The sequence below is a fragment of the Oryzias latipes genome, chromosome 2 (assembly GCF_002234675.1).
Source record: "Oryzias latipes chromosome 2, ASM223467v1".
Lineage (NCBI taxonomy): Eukaryota > Metazoa > Chordata > Actinopteri > Beloniformes > Adrianichthyidae > Oryzias > Oryzias latipes.
This window is the reverse complement of record NC_019860.2, coordinates 4,779,222-4,801,989: the sequence shown is the minus strand read 5'-3', so window position 1 is coordinate 4,801,989 and position 22,768 is coordinate 4,779,222. Positions and strand designations below refer to the sequence as shown.

General features: G+C 39.0%; 3 protein-coding genes across 4 annotated transcripts in view; 2 read left to right on the top strand and 1 right to left on the bottom strand.

Moving 5' to 3' along the window:
• LOC111948636 (gastrula zinc finger protein XlCGF57.1-like) overlaps positions 1-3,363 on the top strand; it is a 187,877-nt gene extending 184,514 nt beyond the window's left edge. The window contains exon 2 of the transcript XR_002874595.1: positions 3,073-3,363. The gene's annotated coding sequence lies outside the window, so the exon portion shown is untranslated. The remainder of the gene's footprint in view (positions 1-3,072) is intronic.
• Positions 1-22,768, bottom strand: part of LOC101163225 (gastrula zinc finger protein XlCGF57.1) — a 466,623-nt gene that overhangs the window by 208,350 nt on the left and 235,505 nt on the right. Inside the window, exon 2 of one of the 2 annotated variants that reach the window (XR_002874596.1) lies at positions 21,751-21,848. The exons of the other annotated variant lie outside the window; for it this stretch is intronic. The gene's annotated coding sequence lies outside the window, so the exon portion shown is untranslated. Of the gene's footprint in view, positions 1-21,750; positions 21,849-22,768 lie in introns of those variants that run through there. 2 annotated transcript variants of the gene reach the window in all.
• LOC110016092 (gastrula zinc finger protein XlCGF17.1-like) lies at positions 3,441-5,668 on the top strand. Its single transcript, XM_020707803.2, has one exon. The coding sequence runs from the start codon at positions 3,549-3,551 to the stop codon at positions 4,563-4,565; it is 1,017 nt and encodes a 338-aa protein (XP_020563462.1). The 5' UTR covers positions 3,441-3,548; the 3' UTR covers positions 4,566-5,668.

The following is a 22,768-nucleotide window of genomic DNA, read 5'->3' as shown; positions in this document are numbered from 1 at the left end:
TGCGAGTCGACACCATAAGCCGCGATTACATGTGCAAAATATCTTGATCGGATCAATGGTCGGATTAGAATTCAACCGTGTACATGGGCCCAGAAAAATGTTTTCAGAATATAAAAAACGTTCACATGGGTCACACTTTCGGTCGGAATAAGTCATTGGCACATGCGCAGTAGTGTTTGAAATACAGGAAGAGGGAATTAGTTTTGGCCCAGCGGCTATATTATACGTAGATATGTAGCAGCTCTGTAATATACAAGATGATCTTCTAAACGTGCTTTTATTAATGTTAGGGTTATTATGAAGCGCCTGTTCGCTCATCATTTTAATTTTAATCCGTGTGGTCAGTGCTTTTTCTGTTAAAGAATGGAGCCGGAAAGAAGCCAGGTTTAGCAGAAGGCTAACACGGGCTAACAACATTAGCTTTGGAGGAACATAAAATCTATGCGGGAAATTCTGCAATCTTCATCTTGGCTGTACGTAAATATGTGGGACTAACATCAGCCTTTATTTTATCTAGACATGACTGGAAACACAAATCCATGTGATTGAACGGTTTCTAAGGACTGAGCAACATTTCTGCTTTGAAGCTTACACCGCCTCAAAGCCGCTGTGTGAGCTGACGGTCCAAGCTCTGCTCGGACACACACTTTTAGACCCGGTTCTCCTAGCTCTTTTACCTAGAGCTGTGAGACGGATCACAGTCCTAAATCTCCCACACAATAGCGTACACGTAAAAAAGCATCCCCCCTTCCCCTCAAACACATAGTTGTAAGTCCACGCTCCACCGGTCCATTTGACTAATCAGTGCGGGAGCGGACTACTTCTTTTCTATTTTGTTTGTTTGTTGTTTTTTTTGTTAAAGTCACTTCCCTCAGTTTATACTGGATCATCGCGGATGAGTCATTAGTTGGGAAATAAAATATACAAAGTAAAATAATGAATAATAATTATAATAACGAAAAATTTACCCCCCCCCCCCCCCCCCCCCAGACGATATCATCCATCCCGATGGTCTACTGCAATCATTGTCAACTGCCAATTTAAGGGACATGCCAGAAATGACATTATGCATTCAGTTTCTCTTTTGGCCTCTTCCTCTCTGAGACTGTTCGGAGTCGTGCGGTGAATGGGACACGGACAGAGTGATGAATCATCTGCTTTTCTGCTTGCATTTTCCATGATGAGGGTCTGTTACCTTAAACTTGCGTCTTCCTCAACACATATATCGTATTTTCCCTGTCTCTAGCCTACTTTTTCTGCTTGAGCGCCCCTTAGCAACTGTTAGAGAAAATGCATAAATTATCCGCATCATTGATTAAGCCGCAGGGTTGAAAGTGTGTAACATGGATTAAATAACTTCTTGGAACATCAGCAACATAAATCTACAATTTCTAAAAGGTTTAAATACAAAGACAATGACCAAGAACTACCAGAACCAGTTATCTCTCTGATTAATTTTTCAATGAATAAAACTCTCTCCAAAATATATAAACTCTTATGCAATTTAGATAATAATATTTCAATCCTGATAACAAAATGGGATGCAGATTTGAGCATCAGCACAGTTTAAAGCTTCTGGTCAGAAATTTTTCTTAACACCTTTAAACTGACAAAAAGTCCAAACTTGCAGCTAATCCATTTCAAAACTCTTTACAGAATTGACTACACTGGACATGGGATGTTCGAGATGGGTCTCAGTAACTCAGACATTTGTCAGCACTGTGATAGTAATGTACCCGACTGTTACATGCATGCACTGTGGTTCTGCACACCTGTCCAGGCTCACTGGCAACAGACGTGCTGATCTATCAGTCTGGCTTAATGTTTCATTCACAGCTTCACCGTCACTTTGCGTGCTTGGTGACATGAGTGCCATCGATACAGAGTGAGAATTAGCATCTATCCTTTTCAAAACACTTTGTATTAAAAAAAAATACTTAACTGGAAAAATAAAAAAAAATATTAATTTGAGCCAATACAGAAATCTGCTGTTGGATCATATAAGCTTGGAAAAAATGTCAGCCCAAAGTTCAAGTAACTTGGAAAGAATTCAGTCTCTCTTTTGTCTTCCATAGATAACCTCATAACTTAGGGGTTGGGGTGCCGGGGCATCGCTGCTCCTTGTCTGCCCGCTGTGGTTGGGGGTGGGGGATCGGGGCCTTCCCGTGCCCGGCGGGGGCGGTAGGGACTCCGTCGGTCGGGGGGTCGGGTCTGGTACCTGGGTGGGCCGGGCGGGTGGCGCCATGTGATTTTCCGGCTTAGTGGGTGGGGGGACGTAGTCAGGTGGATTGGGTGGGGGTCCAGCCTAGCTTTGGTCTTTTTGCCTGTGCTAAGGGGGGCTGGCGGGGATCCGCCTGTGCCAGGTCGGCTCCCTAGGGGGGCTCCCCTAGTGGGTTTGCCTAGGGGAGGGGGAGGGTCCACTATAAGTACGGGTTTAACTTATGCATGCAACAATACTTTAAACACAGTGTAGGTAGGTATTTAATAGTAGATACAGAGGCACCAAGCTAGATCAGAAGACCTCTGGTTCGACTCTAGAAAAGGAGAAAGAGACTGAAAATGATGGTACCATATACTTGGAAAACAAAGAAAAGAAACAAATACATCCACACACAGAATGGCCATACAATAGCTTTTTACAAGAAAAGATGATTCACATTTGTAAATGACCTTTTTTGAGTTAAAGAAAATTCAGTTGCTCAAGGCTTAACGCAACAGTTCATTCACAAGAATTTATAGTTTGTTATAACGGCCAAGGTGTCCAGCAGAGGGTAATCCAAAGTGTAGGAGGGGAATTGTATGAGTGCTATCCAGTTAAATGACATTAATGACCTGTTTGTACCATTTAGGAATTACTTTTCTGCAATTTCATTTCCTTAATAGAAAATACTATTCAGAATACAGGGGGGTTCCAGCATAGTGTTGTGCTGCTGTGCTATAGAAAACAGAAGAAACTTATTAAATAAAATTATTGTACATATTCTGACTGAGACTATTGACATTTTGTATTGGTCCTTATAACACACGAGGTCATTAAAACATATGAACGGGCCTCTTCTTGTGTTTCTGCAGTCCTCCCCCAGCATTGGATGACTGAAGAGGACCTCTGCAACCAGCAAAGGAACTTCAGTGTGAAACAGGAAGAACAAGAACTTTCACATTATAAGGAGGAGCAGGAGGAACAAGAACCTCCACAAATTGAAGAAGAACAAGGGGTACCAGAACCATCACAGATTAAGGAGGAGCCAGATGCGCTCTTCATCAGTCAGGATGAAGATCAACTTTATCTGAAGCAGGAGACTGATACCTTGATGGAGATTCCTACTTATGAGGAAGATGAGAACAGTGAAGCAGATCTAAACAATCAGCAGAGCTTAAATGTAACTGATAGTCAGGATGAGGAAGGAAACCAACATGAAGAATCAACATCAACTACAGATGAAGAGACAGAATCAACATCAACTACAGATGAAGAGACAGACCCACAGAACAGAGATCAGAGGAAGAGAACAGACAGAAGTCATGTCCAAAGTGTGGACAGCTCTCACATGTTAGAAGGTCAGTGTGACTCTAATGTTAGAAAAAATCCCAAGAAGACAAATCTGGGTAAGAAATACAATAAATCTCCAAAACAAGAGAGACTTTCCTCTATCATGTCTGTTATAAACTCAAGAATAATTAGTACCCTGTCTGACTACGTGGCAACTGGGTCTGAAGAAAGACGTTATATCTGTAAAGAATGTGGTAAAAGCTTTTGTAACAAATCTCTGTTCAGAATTCACACAAGAATCCATGTACAAGATAATCAATTTTCTTGTAAAGAATGTGATAAAAGCTTTAGTCACACATCTAGTCTCAAAACACACATGAGAACTCACACAGGAGAAAAGCCTTTTTCTTGTAAAGAATGTAAGAACAGTTTTAGTCGTATATCTACTCTCAAAGCCCACATGAGAACTCATACAGGAGAAAAGCCTTTTTCTTGTAAAGAATGTAATAAAAGCTTTAGTCGTATATTTCATCTCAAAGCACACATGAGAATTCACACGGGAGAAAAGCCTTTTTCTTGTAAAGAATGTGATACACGTTTTAGTGAAATATCTAGTCTCAAAAGACACATGAGAACTCACACAGAAGAGAAGCCTTTTTCTTGTAAAGAATGTAAAAAAAGTTTTAATCAAATATCTAATCTCAAAACACACATGAGAACTCACACAGGAGAAAAGCCTTTTTCTTGTAAAGAATGTGACAAAAGTTTTAATCAAATATCTACTCTCAAAACACACATGAGAACTCATACAGGAGAAAGGCCTTTTTCTTGTAAAGAATGTGATAAAAGATTTAGTCGTGTATCTAATCTTAAAGCACACATGAGAACTCACACAGGAGAAAAGCCTTTTTCTTGTAAAGAATGTAAAAAATGTTTTAGTCAACTATCTAGTGTCAACGCACACATGAGAACTCACACTGGAGAAAAGCCTTTTTCTTGTAAAGAATGTAAAAAAAGTTTTAATCATGTATCTAATCTCAAAACACACATGAGAACTTGTAAGACTTTTTCTTGACAATGTAAGGATTTAGTGCAAACTCTAAATTCTAAACTTTTCTGATAAGATGTCGACCTCTCAACCCTTGTATCACAGCATAGGACTTTATTTTACAGGGGAAAAAGTTCTGTATCTCAGAAAAAATAAATTTTTTTAAATAAGTTTTTAATGCTTAAAACTTCTGAGGGGAAACCCCAATGTTCTAATGAACTCCATAGCAACCTGAGCTTTCATTTCATGTTCACAGAGCCACAGGCTGATGGCCTCCATACCATATTGATTATTCATTAGAGGGAGGCACAAGTGAGTATTGAATGTATATATGATTTTTTTCTAAAAAAAAAAAAAAGCGTTGGTTGTTTTGATATATGAATCACTACAGGACGTTCTTTGTCCCAACAGCAGTTAGATTATAGAATGACAGTTTAGGACTGCTGAAACTGCTGCTGTATTTACTTATTTATTTATGACGTGTACTTTTACTTCCCCTTTTTATTACTACTGTGTTTTAATTTTTACTGACTATTTGTTTTTCTAACTGCTATATTTCTTGTTTGGCTGCTGTAACAACTGAATTTCCCCCCGGGGATCAATAAAGTCTTGTCTTGTCTTATCCTGACTTTCTAGAACAGCTTTTTTAGGTTTTCATCTTCTCCAACCCACAATTATCAAAAGTAAAAAAGTAAAGGATCAATACATTTCAATCTATGTGTAATGATACTAGATAATGAGTTTCACTGCTGACAAAATATGTAAAACTTTTTTCACAAAATAAATTATTTCAGATGTACATGTTAATAGAAATGACTTGTTTTGAATTATTAGAGTTAACATCTAGTAGAGGTAGGTATTGTTAAGATTGTATCTATTAACTCATCTTAATCTGCTGCTTTTCACTCTGGTACTTTATTGGTATTCTCGTGGATATTTTCTGGTGTAAGTTTTTACTAAAATAAAATGATCAATAGATACCAATGTGTATTTGTAGGTAATGAAGAAAAATGAGAAATCTGTCGCTTTGAGATTTCTTCCATGCGTGTTCGTATGTCGGGAAAATGACCAGAAAATGCGAACGGAATAAAATTAAGAGGTTTTATTTCCCTAACAAAGAGCTCTAAACATAAAATAAAACAGATCGATCTGGGTGTCCAAAATCAAGGCCTTCAATACGTAAGACATTACAATCCGATTCACATGCAGCTTGTCTGGACGCAAAGCTTTTTCCAAAGCATGGCTCTTTTAAACATGTGGTCAGAGTCCCTCCCCCTGCAGCATGATGGCCGCTGAATCTCCGCCTCTGGTCGCTAGAGATTGGCTGACAGAGGAGCCCGCCTACTTCCTTCAGTCCATCACAGCATCTGGTCTCTGCTTCCCGTGGTCCTCCACAGGCTGCCGGAACTTCCCAGCATGCATTCAATAGGTCATAAAGCTTTTGTTCTCCACACGTGAGCGGACGCCTGAAGTGGTTCCCACAGCTTCACTCAGTCCCAGAGATAGTTAATTTATGGCCCATGTCAGACCTACAACCAAATGGCCTCAGAAGATCAAAGAATCCCTTTCTTTTCCCCTGATGGGGGATGAGCGTGGAGCTGCCTCCTCACATATGCAAATTAAGGAAGCTTCTTCAAGGTTCAAAGGATTTTAAAGCACACACACTTCAGCAAATGACTTATCTTCAATGTAATAAAATTTAAGACTGACAACCCTAATGAAATTACCAAAAATATAAATTCCTTCAGTAACAACTCAACTCAGATAAACAGTGCAGTGAAGAACCAAAATGCAGAGTATATTAAATGGTGTCCTCACTGCCAAGAAATATAACAATGTTGTATTTTAATTATTTTTACATTGTGTGTTGGGCAATGTATTGAGGCACAATATGATCTTTCAAATATTTTAATCCCTGTTTTAAAATCAAGAATAAAATCACACATTAGAAGAACTGTTATTCCTGTTTTTATTTGACTATTTTCTGCCGTCTGCAGGTCTGCTGAGCAGAAATATAATGTTGAACTGAAATGTTTCTTTGTTTTCTTCACTTGTGTGTACACACACACACACACACACACAAACACAGAGAGCCAGCAGTGAAAACAGCCCCATATATGTTTCATCAGGTTTAATAGTGTGAAGAGAAGCGCTAAAATATAACCAGTGGAACAAATAAGTCAACAGTCTGACATTAGCTGAAAACATCCTTTTTTTATGGGATTGATGTGATATTCTGATTTTTTACAACTTTTTTTAAATTTGATGTTCTTTAACCCTTGTCTATCTTAGATGACCCCACCCTTACATTGACGTGTTTTCCCTACCATGACAAAGGTGGATAAAGGTGGAAAGATTTCATGTAATCATGGACACCAGTGAAGATCACAAATCATTGAAGAAAAAAGGTTCAACGCACTGTCTTGTGGGTCTACATGACCCAACTCCCAACGTTTAAGTGTCTAGGATAGCACAAGGGTTAAGCAACAAATATCAAAACCAGAAAAAAAGAACCAATACATTTAAATCTATGTGTAAAGATACTGGACAATATGAGTTTTGCTACTTTCACTGACAAAAATGTTAACATTTTTCACAAAATGAATTCTTTTAGACCTGTTACAGTTTTTCTCAGTCGCTTTAGTACAATTATCAGATCAGAATGAAATTCCCAAAACCATTTGTCCAATCTTCACATCATGATGTCACTTGTGCACATCATATAAGCAGTTTCTCACTTCTTTGAACAAGTTGCAATTGCTTTGGTACATCCATGCAAATGATTATGGACAATTCTCTGCTCTTTGCTACATTATCAATTGTTTATGTCATGTTGATCAAAATATATTATATAGTTCACTGTGCAATAGTCTTACTCCTCAAAACACCTAGTCATTAGTTCATCCTAAAAGTCATTAACTGCAAAAATGACCAAGTTGTCATAATGTGACAAACATATTTCGCTGCATTGCAATAGAGGATATTCGCTGTGATGTGGATGAGAATTTGTGTCCTAACATACAGGAACAGCAAGAGGTGTAGGAAGACCACACCAATTCCTACTGCACTGCCTGTACTGTTGTACAGAATATTGTCCAATTTATTTTCCCCCTTTGTGTTACTGTTTGCAGTGGTTTTTTTCTATGTTGGGATGACATGGTCTGTCAACAAATTAGAAAATGAACAATAAAAGTGTAAATGTGAATCTTGTCCAGTCTCTTGCAATCAAACAAAAAAGGTGTAACTTACATTTTACAATAATTGTCATCAAAACTTTAGCCATAGTTTACATTAGAACCTCCCTCTAAAGTACACAGTTATATTGACAACATGACTAAGTCATTTGACTGTCTTGTTCGTAGACAATGACACGAGGACTTGACATTCTGATGGCACTGACATGTTCAATGACATAAAGACTTAGTTTTGAGAGATGAACTAAAGATTTTGAGCAAGTTACAGGCTTTTGCAAGATATCCATAGTGTTTTGCTGTTTGTGCAAATTGTTTTGAGAAATGCACACACGTATTTGCAAACTTCAATTCTGATCTGAGAATTGTACTAAAGCGACTGAGAAAAACTGTAATAGAAATGTGTAGTTTTGTAATAATAGAGTTAAATCTTGAACAGACTTAATGTGGTTGTAGTTTATGCTGAGATGATGAGTATGTTGTTCATATGTGTGTTACCATGACAACACTAGAAAGATTTTGTAAACGTCTTTAATTCTGACACTTTTTAAGTGATCAGTGAACATTTGATTATTTTAAACAAAAAGTAGTTACTGCAGTTTATATTTTGTTAGACCAAGTTTAGTGAGGAAAAGATTTTCCTAAAAATGTATGAAGAAAGATGCAGATAAAGAACCAGACTGGTGTTTGTGTCTGGTGTTCTTGTGATTCATGTTTTCTAGTAGACATTAGACCTGTTCCTCTGTTCTTTTTGGTTCTCAGTGTTCTGTACCAATCTTTACTCTGAAGAATAAAGTGGACGTGAACATCAGTCAGAAATGTGGAGTCTTTCCCACAGTGTGGATTTCTGCTGTTTGTTGGTTCTCTGCAGGTTCCAAAGCTGGACTCCGTTCCAAAAAGCAGGGCATTTGATGTACCCGGGTAAGTTCAAGGGTAAATTAATTGATGTTGTTCATTTTTAGTGCCACATCAGCATGGCACTTTAAATACGAAGGACTGCTTTCACTATGAAACATGTATTTTTTTCAATAATCTATCCATCTATCCATCTTCCTCCGCTTATCCAGGACTGTGTTGCGGGGTCAGCAGTCTAAGTAAAGATACCCAGATTTCCCTCGCCCTGGCTTGGTCCTCCAGCTCCTCTGGGGCGTTTCCAGGCCAGCCGAGAGTCGTCGTCTCGTAGTATCTCGCATGTCCTGGGCCTTCCCCGGGGTGTCCGCTCAGTGTGACATGCCCGGAACACCTCCCCAGGGAGGCGTCCAGGAGGCATCCAGAATAGATGCCGGAGCCACCTCAACTGACTCTTTTCGATGTGGAGGAGAAACGGTTCTACTCCAAGCTCTCCGCAGGTGACCGAGCTTCTCACCCTATCTCTAAGGGAGCGCCTGGCCACCCTACGGCGGAAGCTCATTTCAGCCACTTGTATTTGGGACCTCGTTCTTTCGGTCATGACCCATAGCTCGTGACTATAGGTGAGTTTTGGAACGAAAATCAACCGGTAAATTGAGAGCTTTGCCTTTTGGCTCAACTCTCAACGGACCGATAAAGCGACCGCACGACTACAGACGGTGCTCCGATCCGCCTGTCAATCTCCTGAACAAGACCCCAAGATATTTAAACTCCTCCACTTGGGGCAGGAAAAATCTACCCATGAGAGATGGCAAACTACCTTTCTCCAGTCGAGAACCATGGCCTCAGATTAAGCGGTGCTGACCCTCATCCCAGCTGCTTTACACTCTGTAGCAAACCATCCGAATGCATGCTGGAGGTCCAGGCTCGATGAAGCCAACATGACAACATCATCTGCAAAGAGCATAGAGGAATCCCTATGGTCCCCAAACCAGACCTCCTCCGGCCCCTGGTGAGCATAAAATGACTTTTTAGGAGAATTAAATCTTGCTTAAATTAGGACATTAGATGGAGACTGAAGCATTACCAGGTTTAATAGTATAAATAGAAAAGCTGAAATATAACCAGTGTGTTTGTGACTGAAAGAAAGAATGGAGACATAAATATGATGGAGAAATCAGTAGAATCTGCAGTTTTGATCAGTTTTTTAAAAAAAAGGCTGCATAAATATGACCGCTACCAGGTTCAGATGCAGTTCTGAAAAACAGCAGAAACATGATCTGATGGAGGCTCTCATTTATCCTCATTATTCTTCCAAACAGCCCAATCAAGTTGGCCCAAAGGCACATTGGCAGAGCAACGTGCTGTCTATGAAGAACCTACTCAGCTGTGCTACAAATAACAACAAACATCAGAACCACAACGGTAAACAATCAAGACCAACACAACTGTCAAGATCCAGAATCCAGCAAATATCCCAAACAGAACAGAACATTATTACCCACAATGCACCTGCACAGGGCCTGCAGCAGACAGGGTCTTTCCAATAAAATTATTAGGCTCATCTTTTTAAAACTGGAAAGATTTTTCTTCAACATTTAAAAAATAAAACAGGAAATGAAAAATATTTCACAATCCACTTGATGAGAAGCTGCAGAAAGACTGAAATCCATCAGATTGTAAAAACGTAGAGGTGGTCCTTTGATGATGATGATGTGATGAAGATCAAACGCTGATGTCACTGATGTTCTTCTGTTGATGGGCTGGATGTGGGTCCTGGTGGTGAAGAATGAAAGATCCTTCTACCTGCAGTCATTCCTGAAGGAAGCTGATTGCAGCTGTTCTCTCCTGACATGGAATATTAGATTACTCAGAACTCGTACAGGATAACAGTTTCATTCTTTTTCTAGACTTTTACCAAGCCTTTTATTCTTTAGAACACAATTTATTATTGCCGCTTTAAACAAATTTGGTTTTGGTCAATTCTTCTGCAATGCTGTTCAAATTTATATGTCAAGTTATAGTTCTATAAAACTCTCATGTGGAACTTCTAGTTTCTTCTTAAAACATGGCAGAGATGTTCTTTAACGGTGTATCTGTTTCTTCTTTCCGTACAACTCCTGAACCTAGATATCAAACTCAGTCCATTCTTCTGTCTCCTTCGGCTTTTCCCATCAGGGGTCGCCACAGTGAACAAGTCGCATGGTAAACTTGGCAATGTTTTACGCCGAATGCCCTTCCTGACGCAACTTTCTCAAAGCAACTGGGCTTGGGACTGGCACAGAAGCAGAGAAGGGAACAGGGAGCAGCCCGGATTCGAACCCTGGTTTCACGGACGGAAGGCGCTGCAAACCAGCATGAGCTAAACCGGCTCCCCATCAAACTCCATTAAAAGTCCATTAAAAGGTTTAATTGTTGCTGAGAGGGAAATACATCAACACGCAGACGATACTGCTCTCTTTCTTTGAGACACTTCACAAGTAGTTGTGGCGATTGACATTATCCAATCCTTTTCTAAAACTTTCGGACCCTGAATTTAAACAAATGTCAAATTCTGTCTGTTAAAAACCGGTAACATCTATCCAAGGTATTCCTGTAAAAACATCTGTAACATACGTTGGTATTCAAATTACTAAAGATATGCAATCCAGATAATCTACAAATTTCTCTCCTATAGTAGATAAAAAAAAAAAAAAAAAACCTTAATCAATGGCTGCAAAGAGATCTATCTCTGAAGGGCAGAGTTCTGCTTACAAAAGCAGAAGGGATCTCTTGTCTGACCTATGCATATTCATATAAGTAAATTTTCCAATATAAAACCTGAATTCTTCTGACTGATACTGGAACTGGGGCAATATTTTAAAATTAATGTCTATGTAAAAAAAAGCCACAAAAGGTCAAAAAACTATTAACATCTGAAAATCCTTTGGTTTAGTGACATAAGTTGACGCTATTTCTATTTCTATTTTTTATTTTATTTCTTTATTTTTCTTTTCTACTATTTATTTCCTTCTGTGTTTTGTCTGTTTGGGTTTTATTTAAAACCAGTTTGTTTATAACGAAAATAATATATATAATACTTATATTTCTGTTCTTAATAGTTAAAAATTTCAAAAGGTCAAAACAATTTTATTTTGTAATCAGACTTGTGTTGTATTGTAATAAATGCGTATTTTTGTATTTTATTCTGCAAATGTTCAATAAAAAAATAGACTATGACACTGAATGTAATGACAATCTCCAAATGTGTCACAGAGCAGTATGTGATCTCCCCAATACCTACCAGGAAGCAGCAGCATCAGCTGAGTCAGACCAATGGAAGAATGCTGTGGAGGAAGAAATGAAGTCACTGATGGACAACAAGACTCACCTTTACTAAGTTACCTGCAGGCAGGAAAGCAGTGGGGGGAAGGAGGGTCTATGCCGTTACAACTGATGCTGACAGAGCTGATAAATATAAAGCAAGGTTTGTGGCTAAAGGCTACAACCAGAAAGAAGGGACAGATTTCAGTGAGACTTTTTCATCCACAGCAGATATAAGTGTGATGCAAAAAGCAGCACAGGAAGGTTTAATCCTACACCAAATGGATGTAAAGACAGCCTATTTGCATGCTCCAATAGACTGTGAAATATTTGTGGAACAACCAGAAGGTTTCGAAAAGAAGATAAAATGAAGAAAAATGTAGTGTGTAAGTTACATAAGTCACTTTATGAGCTAAACAAAGCAATCAGGTCCAAACTGGAACTTAATGCTACACAAGTATTTGACTGAAAACGGTTTTGAACAGAATCCTGCTGATCACTGTCTGTATTCTTGGGAAAGGGAGGATGAAAAAGTGATCCTTGGGATTTGGGTTGATGATCTTATTCTAGCTGGAAGCAGTGATCAAGTTCTAAGTGATGTAAAGCAAATTTTAACTGACGGATTTAAAATGAAGGATTTGGGAAGATTGAAACACTTTTTGGATATTGATTTCCATCAAAGTAAAGACCAAGTCAAAATGTCACAGAAAAAATATGTGAATAAGATCTTAGATTTGGAGTGGAAGAGTGTACGTATGAGCGTATGTTTTTAGCATGTGCCCATACAAGGTTCTTTACGGTACGCTGATGACAGTGACATCAGTGGTTCTGCAGCAGAGCCGCACATGTGCAAAGGTTCAGTGTGTGTATGGCGGATTTCCTTATCCAAGGATTATGTTCTGGATCTTTCTATTGTAAATAAATGTGCCTGTCATGCACAAAAGAGAAAGTGGCTCTACGTTTCTCCATCACGCCAAGAGGACACAGATGGAAGATGAAGACACCGTTCCCTCTATCCCTCCACAAAAATAAAGAAAAACTGAACCCTTGAATAAATGAACAGTCAAAACATAATCATAAATCCTACATTTTAACTATAAATACATTAATTACCAATAACAAAAAGAAAACACCTTCCCAGGTGCCTCAGCACCATTGGACTTTGTAGCTGGGGGGTTTAGAACCACCCATATCCAGTTTGGTAGAGGAGTAAAGTCTGCCACGGTCAGGTTGTAGATGACACTGCAAGACAGGCTCTTCTTCTTTGCTTGGATTTGTTTTAGACTTTTTCATTGTAAAATGCATGTTTTAAGGGGAGGAGGATTATTTTGTTGATGCTGTTTTTGTTCCTATTCTTACAATCCACTATATGTCCCGTGTTGAATTCTACTATTAAAATGTGGGAAACAAATGTTTATCAAATCCAAATCAATCCTAAAAGCCTGGAGACTGGATGGCCGTGGTCCTCCCTTTGACCTGGACAGTGGTTGCCATGGCGACCTGCACACTCACCAAGCTGGAACTTAGAAGAAGAAAAAGAGACCAAAATGATTGATAAAGCAGGTTTTCCAGGGAAATCCCACAAAGTGCTTTCCAAGCTAGAACTAAGAATGTTCAGCATGCATTTGGAAAAACTCATTAGCTTCTTGTTGAAAATGATGAGTCATTGTAAAAGCATTCTATGAATGCTCAGAAAACTTCCTCTAAGGTTGTGGTTGTTTGGAGAAGTCCTCCTCTTCAAAGAAGTTCTACTGACCATGGACACCAGTGAAGATCACAAATCATTGAGGAAAAAAGGTTTAGCGCACTGTTTAGTGGGTCTAGATGACCCAACTCCCAACATTCACGTGCCTAGGATAGCACAAGGGTTAAGATGAAAGATCATATTGTGCCTCAATAATACATTATCCAACACACAATGTAAATATAATTAAAATACAACATTGTTATATTTCTTGGTAGTGAGGACGCCATTTGATATACTCTGCATTTTGGTTCTTAACTGCACTGTTTATCTGAATTGTTACCTACAAATACACATTGGTATTTATTGATCATTTTATTTTATTTGTAAACTTAAACCAGAAAATATTGATAAGAAAACCAATAGGGTACCAGAGTTAAAAGCAGCAGATTAAGAGGAGTTAATAGATAAAGTTTTAACGATACCAATCTCTACTAGATTTTCTCTCTACTAGATGTTAGCTCTAATAATTCAAAACAACTCATTTCAATTAACATGTACATCTAAAATAATTGATTTTGTGAAAATTTTCCCTATCTATTATCATTACACATAGATTGAAATGTATTGATCCTTTACTTTTTTACTTTTGATAATTGTGGGTTAGAGAAGATGAAAACCTAAAAAAGCTGTTCTAGAAAGTCAGGATAAGACAAGACAATACTTTATTGATGCCCGGAGGGAAATTCAGTTGTTACAGCAGACAAACAAGAAATATAGCAGTTAATAAAACAAATAGTCAGTAAAAATTAAACTAGTAATAAAAAGTGGAAGTAAAAGTCCACATCATAACTAAATAAGTAAATACTGCAGCAGTTTCAGCAGTCCTAAACTGTGTCATTCTATAGTCCAACTGCTGTTGGGACAAAGGACCTCCTGTAGCGAATTATATATCAAAACAACCAATGTTTTTTTTTTTTTAGAAAATTTAATTTCTACACATTCAAGAACTCACTTGTTCCTCCCTCTAATGACGTTACTTCATCAATATTGTATGGAGGCCATCAACCTGTGGCTCTGTGTACAAGAAATGAAAGCTCAGGTTGCTATAAAGTTCATTAGAACATTGGGATTTCACCACAGAAGTAAAATAAAGTATTCTGCTGTGGTACAGAGGTTGAGAGGTCGACCTCTTATCAGAAAAGTTTAGAATTTAGAGCAGGGGTCGGGAACCTATGGCTCGCGAGCCATATATGGCTCTTTTGATGGTCACATGTGGCTCGCAGACAAATCTTTAATTATACTTTTTTTTTTTTTTTCATTAGACCAGTCCTCGGCGCGATGCGATGCCAGAGGCGCGCAGTAGTAGCGGTGCTTAGAGAGAGAAATCTGCGCCAGAACTTTCAGTTTACTATTATCTATTATTTCACAGAGTTTGTGCCAGCTGAAAACCTGTGAATTGCCGTGGCTAAAACTGCGCGCTCCCGTCTCTGAGGAAGAGCGCGCAGTTGCGGAGACGGGATGTGTGAGGAAGAAAGCAGAGGGTGGGGGTTGTGGGGACCGGCTGCAGCCAGGGGTAGTTGGGTGAATCGCGCAGGGATTGTAAAAACGTAAAACCCGCTGCCTGTCACTCACTGTGGCGTGTGAGTGTGTGCCTGGCTGCCTGTCTGCATGTGAGCAGTCTTTGTCACATCTAAAGAACATTCAGACCAACCTACGATCACGTTTAACGTCTCAACGCCTGCATGAATCAGAAACCCACCACGTATCAACCAGACTAGACAATCAGCAAAACTACCACGAGAAATACTCATCATTTCCTAGCAACAGCATAACAATGTTATTAAAAAGAATCCACAGACTTATTGTACTTTTAAAATGTTGAAATTACATCAAATGCACACATTCACTTGTATATTTAGTTTTAAACATATTGTCGCGGACTGAGTTTAACTTGGCTGTTAGGCCGCGTTTTAAGTTCTGGAGTTCTGGAACGCATCAAGCAGAGATCTGATTGGCTCTCAGTTCTGTCGCTCAGCCTGTTGTTAGGTAATTTGGACCAATGGGGTTCAGCTATGGGCCAAATAAGGGAAATGGGAGGGCTGGATCGGGAGCAGGGGAATATAAAGTTGGGAGACGCGCTCTCGTCTCGTCTCGGCGGGAGAGATTCAGGAGTTGCTGAATTAATTGTACGGCGTTTGTTGCGGTCTGCAGTAACCAGAATAAAGAACCTTAAAAGAGTTTAAGTCTCCGTGCCTCAGTGTGGGAAAGGGACACTACATTATTGTATGGCTCTTTCGAAATTACATTTAAAAATATGTGGCGTTTATGGCTCTCTCTGCAAAAAAGGTTCCCGACCCCTGATTTAGAGTTTACACTAAATCCTTACATAGTCAAGAAAAAGTCTTACAAGTTCTCATGTGTCTTTTGAGATTAGATACATGACTAAAACTTTTTTTACATTCTTTACACGAAAAAGGCTTTTCTCCTGTGTGAGTTCTCATGTGTGTTTTTAGATTAGATATTTGATTAAATCTTTTATCACATTCTTTACAAGAAAAAGGCTTCTCTTCTGTGTGAGTTCTCATGTGTGTGTAGAGATTAGATATTTGATTAAAACTTTTTTTACATTCTTTACAAGAAAAAGGCTTTTCTCCTGTGTGAGTTCTCATGTGTTTTTTGAGATGAGATTTTTGATTAAAACTTTTTTCACATTCTTTACAAGAAAATAGCTTACCTTCTGCATGGATTCTTATATGAATTCTGAACAGAGATATGTTACAAAAGCTTTTATCACATTCTTTACAAATATAACATCTTTCTCCAGACACGGTTTCCATGTTGTCAGATAGGTTAGTAATTATTCTTGAGTTTTTACCAGACTTGGTAGAGAAAAGTCTCTTTTCTCTTGCAGATTGTTTGTATTTCTTACCCAGATTTGTTTTCTTGGGATTTTTTCTAACATCAGAGTCACACTGACCTACTGACATGTGAGAGCTGTCCCCACTTTGGACATGACTTCTGTCCCTCCTCTTCCTCTGATCTCTGTTCTGTGGGTCTGTCTCTTCATCTGTAGTTGATGTTGATTCTTCATGTTGGTTTCCTTCTTCATCCTGACTATCAGTTACATTAAAGCTCTGCTGATTGTTTAGATCTGCTTCACTGTTTTCATCTTCCTCATAAGTAGGAATCTCCATCGAGGTATCAGTCTCCTGCTTCAGATCAAGTTGATCTTCATCCTGACTGATGAAGAGCGCATCTGGCTCCTCTTTAATCTGTGATGGTTCTGGTTCCTGCAGTTCCTCTTCAATTTGTGGAGGTTCTTGTTCCTCCTGCTCCTCTTTATAATATGAAGGTTCTTGTTCTTCCTTTTCCACTCTGAAGTTCCTTTGCTGGTTGCAAAGACCTTCCTCTTCAGTCACCCAATGCTGGGGGAGGACTGCAAAAACACAAGAAGATGCCTTTTTTATGTTTTGAGGACTGTATTGTTAAACACCAAAAAAAAAATTTAATAGTCTCTGTCAGAATATTTGGAGGACCATTGTTTGTAAAGTAAACTTCCTTGTAACACAGTCATCGAAGAGGTTTAAAATAAAGTTTCTTCTCTCTGTAGCACAGCTTTACAACACTGTGCTGAAAAAGGCCCACTACACCTCCCCCCTACGAGAAGAGCTGTGTCAGTCCATAACCTGCTGAATATAAAGAAATTAATTTTCTTAATCCTTTTAAGAGAATAAAATTGCAAATTAAAGTCTCGAGCGGTGTTGAATTGACGCGCTAAATGCCCTCGCCGCCCACCTCTATACACCACCAGCCCTCACTACCTGCATCTATGCACCATTGTCGTCCACGCCGCATGAGTCTAGGCACCACCGCCACTCTTACCCCCCACCTTTGACCAAAGCCCGCTTCCTGTGCAACTGCTATGCACATTTAGCATCGTCAACATAAATACATAGTGCTTAAGATGCTAATAAACATGATAACTATGCTAGTTATGTTAATGTGGCTAAAAGTGCTAGCGTAGCTGACAGCATCATCAACTTACTCAGAAAAACACATTACTTAAGATGTATTAAGAGTGTATTTCAATATGTTCAGTTTTAGCCATGGATGAATGCATTATATGTCCAGTTTTCCGTTGAAAAATGTGGGAACAGCATATTCATACTAGAATAAACATTTTTTGAGAAAGTATTATCTTCTCTTATATTAAGTAAGTATCTTATCTCATTGTATATATTTTTTTCAAATCTTAATAGAGATATGAATCATAATACAGGTGCTCATTTTCTCTAAAGATTCTATGCTATTGTCACCAAATGTACTGACTAATCATGACCCTATTGTCATACAACAACAAAGATTACTATATGTCAATCAATTACTTTTTTTAAATTCTTATTTAAATATGAATCATGCTTGGTCTTAAATGCTTATAGCTCTAAAGATACCGAAGATAATAAAGTAAAGTTCTGATATAATCCTTGTTGCAATAACGACAACAAATCTAATCGCCATTCTGAGCCAGGCTACAGTGATTAGTCAAGGTTGGTCTGAGTCACGTTTTTTGGGCAACTACAGTCTCCAATCATGATGGTCTTGTTCAAAGCCCACGCCCATTTCACTGAAAGCGGCTCGGAAGAATTTGTCAAACATTCAAGGTGGGGCCAGCAGGCACCACATGCTTTTACTGAGGCATCTGATTGGTCAGTTTATAACTTGTATAACTGGCGATAAAGAAAAAATATTGTGAAAAAAAATAAAGATTAGCAAGATGATCTCTAAAAATCCTGTCTTCCATGCATTGTAATGAGAGACACACAGACAGAAATGGGAAAGTATATGCTGTAAATCCAAGTATTGCTCACATCCATGTTTGTGAATAATTTATCATGTGTGTTATTATTTCTTTCCCACATATTAATAATTATGTGGGAACAAAATATATTTTCATGGGAAAGAACTACAGTGGAACTACAGAAAGTTTGGGCACCCCTGATAATTTTCAAGATTTTTCTTCATGAATCATTGGTTGTTCGGATCATCAATTTCAGTTACATATATCATATAGCAGATAAACACAGTGATAATTGAGAAGTGAAATGAATTTTATTGGATTTAAAGAAACTGTACTATAATTACTTAAACAAAAATAGGCAGGTGCGTAAATTTGGGCACCCCAACAGAAACATGCTATCAATATATAGTAGATCCTCCTTTTGCAGAAATGACAGCCTCCAATCCCTTGCCATAGCTTCCAATAAGGGCCTGGATTCTGGTTGAAGGTCTTTTGGACTTTTCCTCTTTGCAAAACATCTCCAGTTCAGTCAGATTTGATGGCTTCCGAGCATGGACAGCCCGCTTTAAATCACACCACAGATTATCAATAAATTTCAGATCTGGGGACTGAGATGGCCATTCCAGAACATTGTTTCTCTGCATGAATGCCTTTGTAGAATTAAAGCAGTGTTTAGGGTCATTGTCTTGTTGAAGTATCCAGCCCCAGTGCAACTTCAACTTTGTCACTGATTCTTGAACAAAAATTGCAAGAATCTGCTGATACTGACTGTCGCAGATTTACACAAACCACAGCTTGTTGGCCCTGTCCGGGGGGGGTTCACAAGGAAAGTTTTAAATGTTCTCCAAAATATACGGTGCGCCCAATGTGTTGCTACGTGAATTCGGTAAAGAAGACGTAGGAGAGGACAATGATCAGAGAACAGCTGGGAGAAGAGTGTCTACAGTCATCATTCAACTGAAAGCAGCAACGCTTGCAGAGGAAATGCCAATTGAACATTTTCAAGGAGGGCTGTCTTGGTGCTTTCGTATTATGAATTGGTGCAATCTTTCCATCCGGGCAAGGACTACAGTGAAACAGTAACTTCCAGCGAATTACAGGGAAAAGCTGTCCATCTTCCGCTCCTTTTACAAAGTCTTAGTCTTTAAACTAAGACTGGGAGGCAGTACCGGTTGAGTTACGCCACAATTTGTAAATGGATTGTAGAAGCTTGGGATAACGTGTCTGCTTGCACTGTTCTTCAAGCTTTCGCAAAAGCTGGCATCCTTCATGAGGAGCTGCATGGCAACAAGACGGACTCTGATGAAGGCGAAAGGGAAGCTGGCATGTTTGATAGAAATGTAGCCCCGCTGTTCATTTTAGATACAGAAGATGAGGACTTTGATGGATTTTTGGATGCTGACTGAAAAAATAAATCACAACCAAGTCAGTTTTGCTCCTGATGCCTTTTTCAAAACACACACTAGCATGCATGTTTTACCAGTATGTGTTAACGTCCCCACGCCTTTTGAATGTCTCAAATAAAGAAAACACACCCCTAACTGAAACTGCGCCCTATAATCCAGTGGGCTCTATGGTCGTGAAAATACGGTAGTCTAATTAAGTGGAAAACTTCATTATCCATGTGGCAAATGTTGCTCAAAATTTTACTCCTCAAACAGTAAATTTGGACTTACTAGGTGCCTAGCAAGAGTTTATGTTAGACACAGCCTGCATTCCTTTATCTTTGGAGTGTTTCTCTTCCTCTTCTTTCTAACATTAATAATAAGTAATAGCGCTGCATGAATGGGCCCCTTATTACCCCATGGGGGGTGCTTGTTGTGAGAAGAGATGATCATTCAAACATTATTTTTTTCCAAGTCTAAAAATACAAACAGACGACAGATCAAGTGCTTATTGTTGTCACACCCCCGCGTTCCACTGTCTTTCCCTCTGCGTTTTAACTGTGGAACTGTGTCCCAGGTTGTCGTCCCCAGATGTGTATTGTATTGTCAAGAAGTTTGTGGTCAACATTTCTTTGGATTGCTTTGAAAAGTGTTCCTACTGGTTTTAAGTGTTAAACACTGTCATAACTTATTTTTTGTCAGTATTTAAAGGCTACATTTTATAAATGATTGACTAAATAACCAGAAAAACAGAAATAAAAAGTATTTTCCTAAACAGTGAAGTGGATCTTTGTGGCTCTTGTTGGGTTTTGGTCTGGAAGAAACTGGATCAAATGGTTCTTTTAGTGTTAAAGGTTCCAGACTCTTGATCTCCACTGAAGCTATGAGTATGAAATGTCATTCCACAGACAAACCATCAACAAAATGATCCTGATGCTGCTAAGGTTCTTATGGAAGTGAAGCAAATCTCAGCAGAGATGCAGTTTTTCTAAACTGAAATCACTGACATTAAACAGCCTGAAGATTCATGGAGCTGAACTGGACACAGAAAAACCTCCCTGTTGAGTTTCCACCCACCAATGAGGAGCAGTTTGATGAAGATGAAGCTGCAATGGAGGAAGAATCAGTCCAGAAAAGATGGAGAACAATTCTGACACTAAGCAGTTTTTCACTGATGTGTTCAGATTTGAATCTTTTCTGTCTGCAGATCCATGAGCAGGACCCTGTCTTTGGGTTTTAGCTGGAAATGTAGTTTTGGAAATAGAATCTGTCTGAATGTCTGGAATTGGAGACATGGAGACATCAAAGAGGTTTAGATGGGATTGTGGGTTTGATAGAGAAATATGGTGAAAAGAACTGAACTACAAACTTAGAACCACAGACGACAAAACAGATTGTACTTTTTTATCTGCTAACAATTTTCTCTTTGATCTGTTAAGGTTTCCTGTTTGTCGTTAGCTGGAGGGACTAACTAAGATCATATGATTTGAAGAATGTTGTCGGCTGCACTGACCAACAATGTCTTCTGTCTTTTCAACTGGAAGGGACAGAAGAGACTCTTCCAGGACACGCTGTTGATGGACTGCATGTTTGGAAAGCTTGAAGCTCAAGATAGAACAGTTGTTGAAGTGAACATACCGATAGTGTGGAGATGAAGATCAGAGTCACACTGACCTGCTGACATGTGAGAGCTGTCCACACTTTGGACATGGCTTCTGTATCTTCTCTTCCTCTGATCTCTGTTCTGTGGGTCTGTCTCTTCATCTGTAGTTGATGTTGATTCTTCATGTTGGTTTCCTTCTTCATCCTGACTATCAGTTACATTAAAGCTCTGCTGATTGTTTAGATCTGCTTCAATGTTCTCATCTTCCTCATAAGTAGGAATCTCCATCAAGGTATCAGTCTCCTGCTTCAGATCAAGCTGATCTTCATCCTGACTGATGCAGAGTTCCCCTGGTTCCTCTTTAATCTGTGGAGGTTCTGGTTCCTGCAATTCCTCTTTAATCTGTGGAGGTTCTGGTTCCTCCTGTTCCACTCTGAAGTTCCTCTGCTGGTTGCAGAGATCTTCCTCTTCAGTCATCCAATGCTGGGGGAGAACTGCAGGGACAAACAACAAGTTTCCAAGACTTTTGGGTTTTGTCAAGCACCATTAAACTCTGTGATCATTGGAAAAAATGTCTGAGGAGTCTGGAGGACAAGTAGAGACAAACTGAAATGAATATATTAGGGGTGTAATGATATGCTAAAATCTCAATTCAGTTCGGTTCAGAATTTCATAGTGCTTGGTTCGATGCATTTTGGTTCAGTAAAAAAACAAATAAATAAATAAAACTCGAAAACCGAAACGGTACAAAAGAGAACCGAACCGAAATTGCTGTACTGAAACGGCATGAGAGCTGTTGGTCTGTGTGTGTGTGTGTGTGTGTGGGGGGGGGGGGGGGGGGGGGGGCTGCATTTCATTGATGGTATCATGAAGTCAACAATGGATTGCTTTAACATACTTGGAAACTGAAGTTCATGTGATCTAAGTTAGATCATTAACCTTCATTTCATGTTATGGACTTAAAGAAGTGTTCAATAAAACTTGTGGAACTTGTGGAAAGTTTTCTTTAGTTCATTGAGCTACTGATTAAATCAGTACTTTTTAAAGGAGGTGTCCTCATTTATACTGTACTTTATTTTGCTGCTTTTGTGAGATTATTATAATATTTGGGGCGGCAGTGGCTCAGGTGGTTGAGCAGGTTGGCCAATGATTCAAGGGTTTGCGGTTAGATTCCTACTGTTAACTGTAACTCTGTACTTGGGCAGGACACTTCACCCTCCCTGCCCAAAGTGTGGCTCCACTGGTGTGTGAATGTGTATGAATGTCCTGGTGATGGTCAGAGGGACCGTAGATGCGTACTGTCAGCCACATGAGGAATGAATGAATAATCGACACATTGTAAGAACTTTGAGCGTCTGGAAAAGCGCAGATAAATACGACATTCCTTTGGCTACTTAAGAATAAGAAACACAAT

Bases quoted from the DNA above. Each gene is read 5' to 3' on its own strand.
- LOC110016092 (XM_020707803.2), top strand. From the start codon at position 3,549: ATGTTAGAAGGTCAGTGTGACTCTAATGTTAGAAAAAATCCCAAGAAG.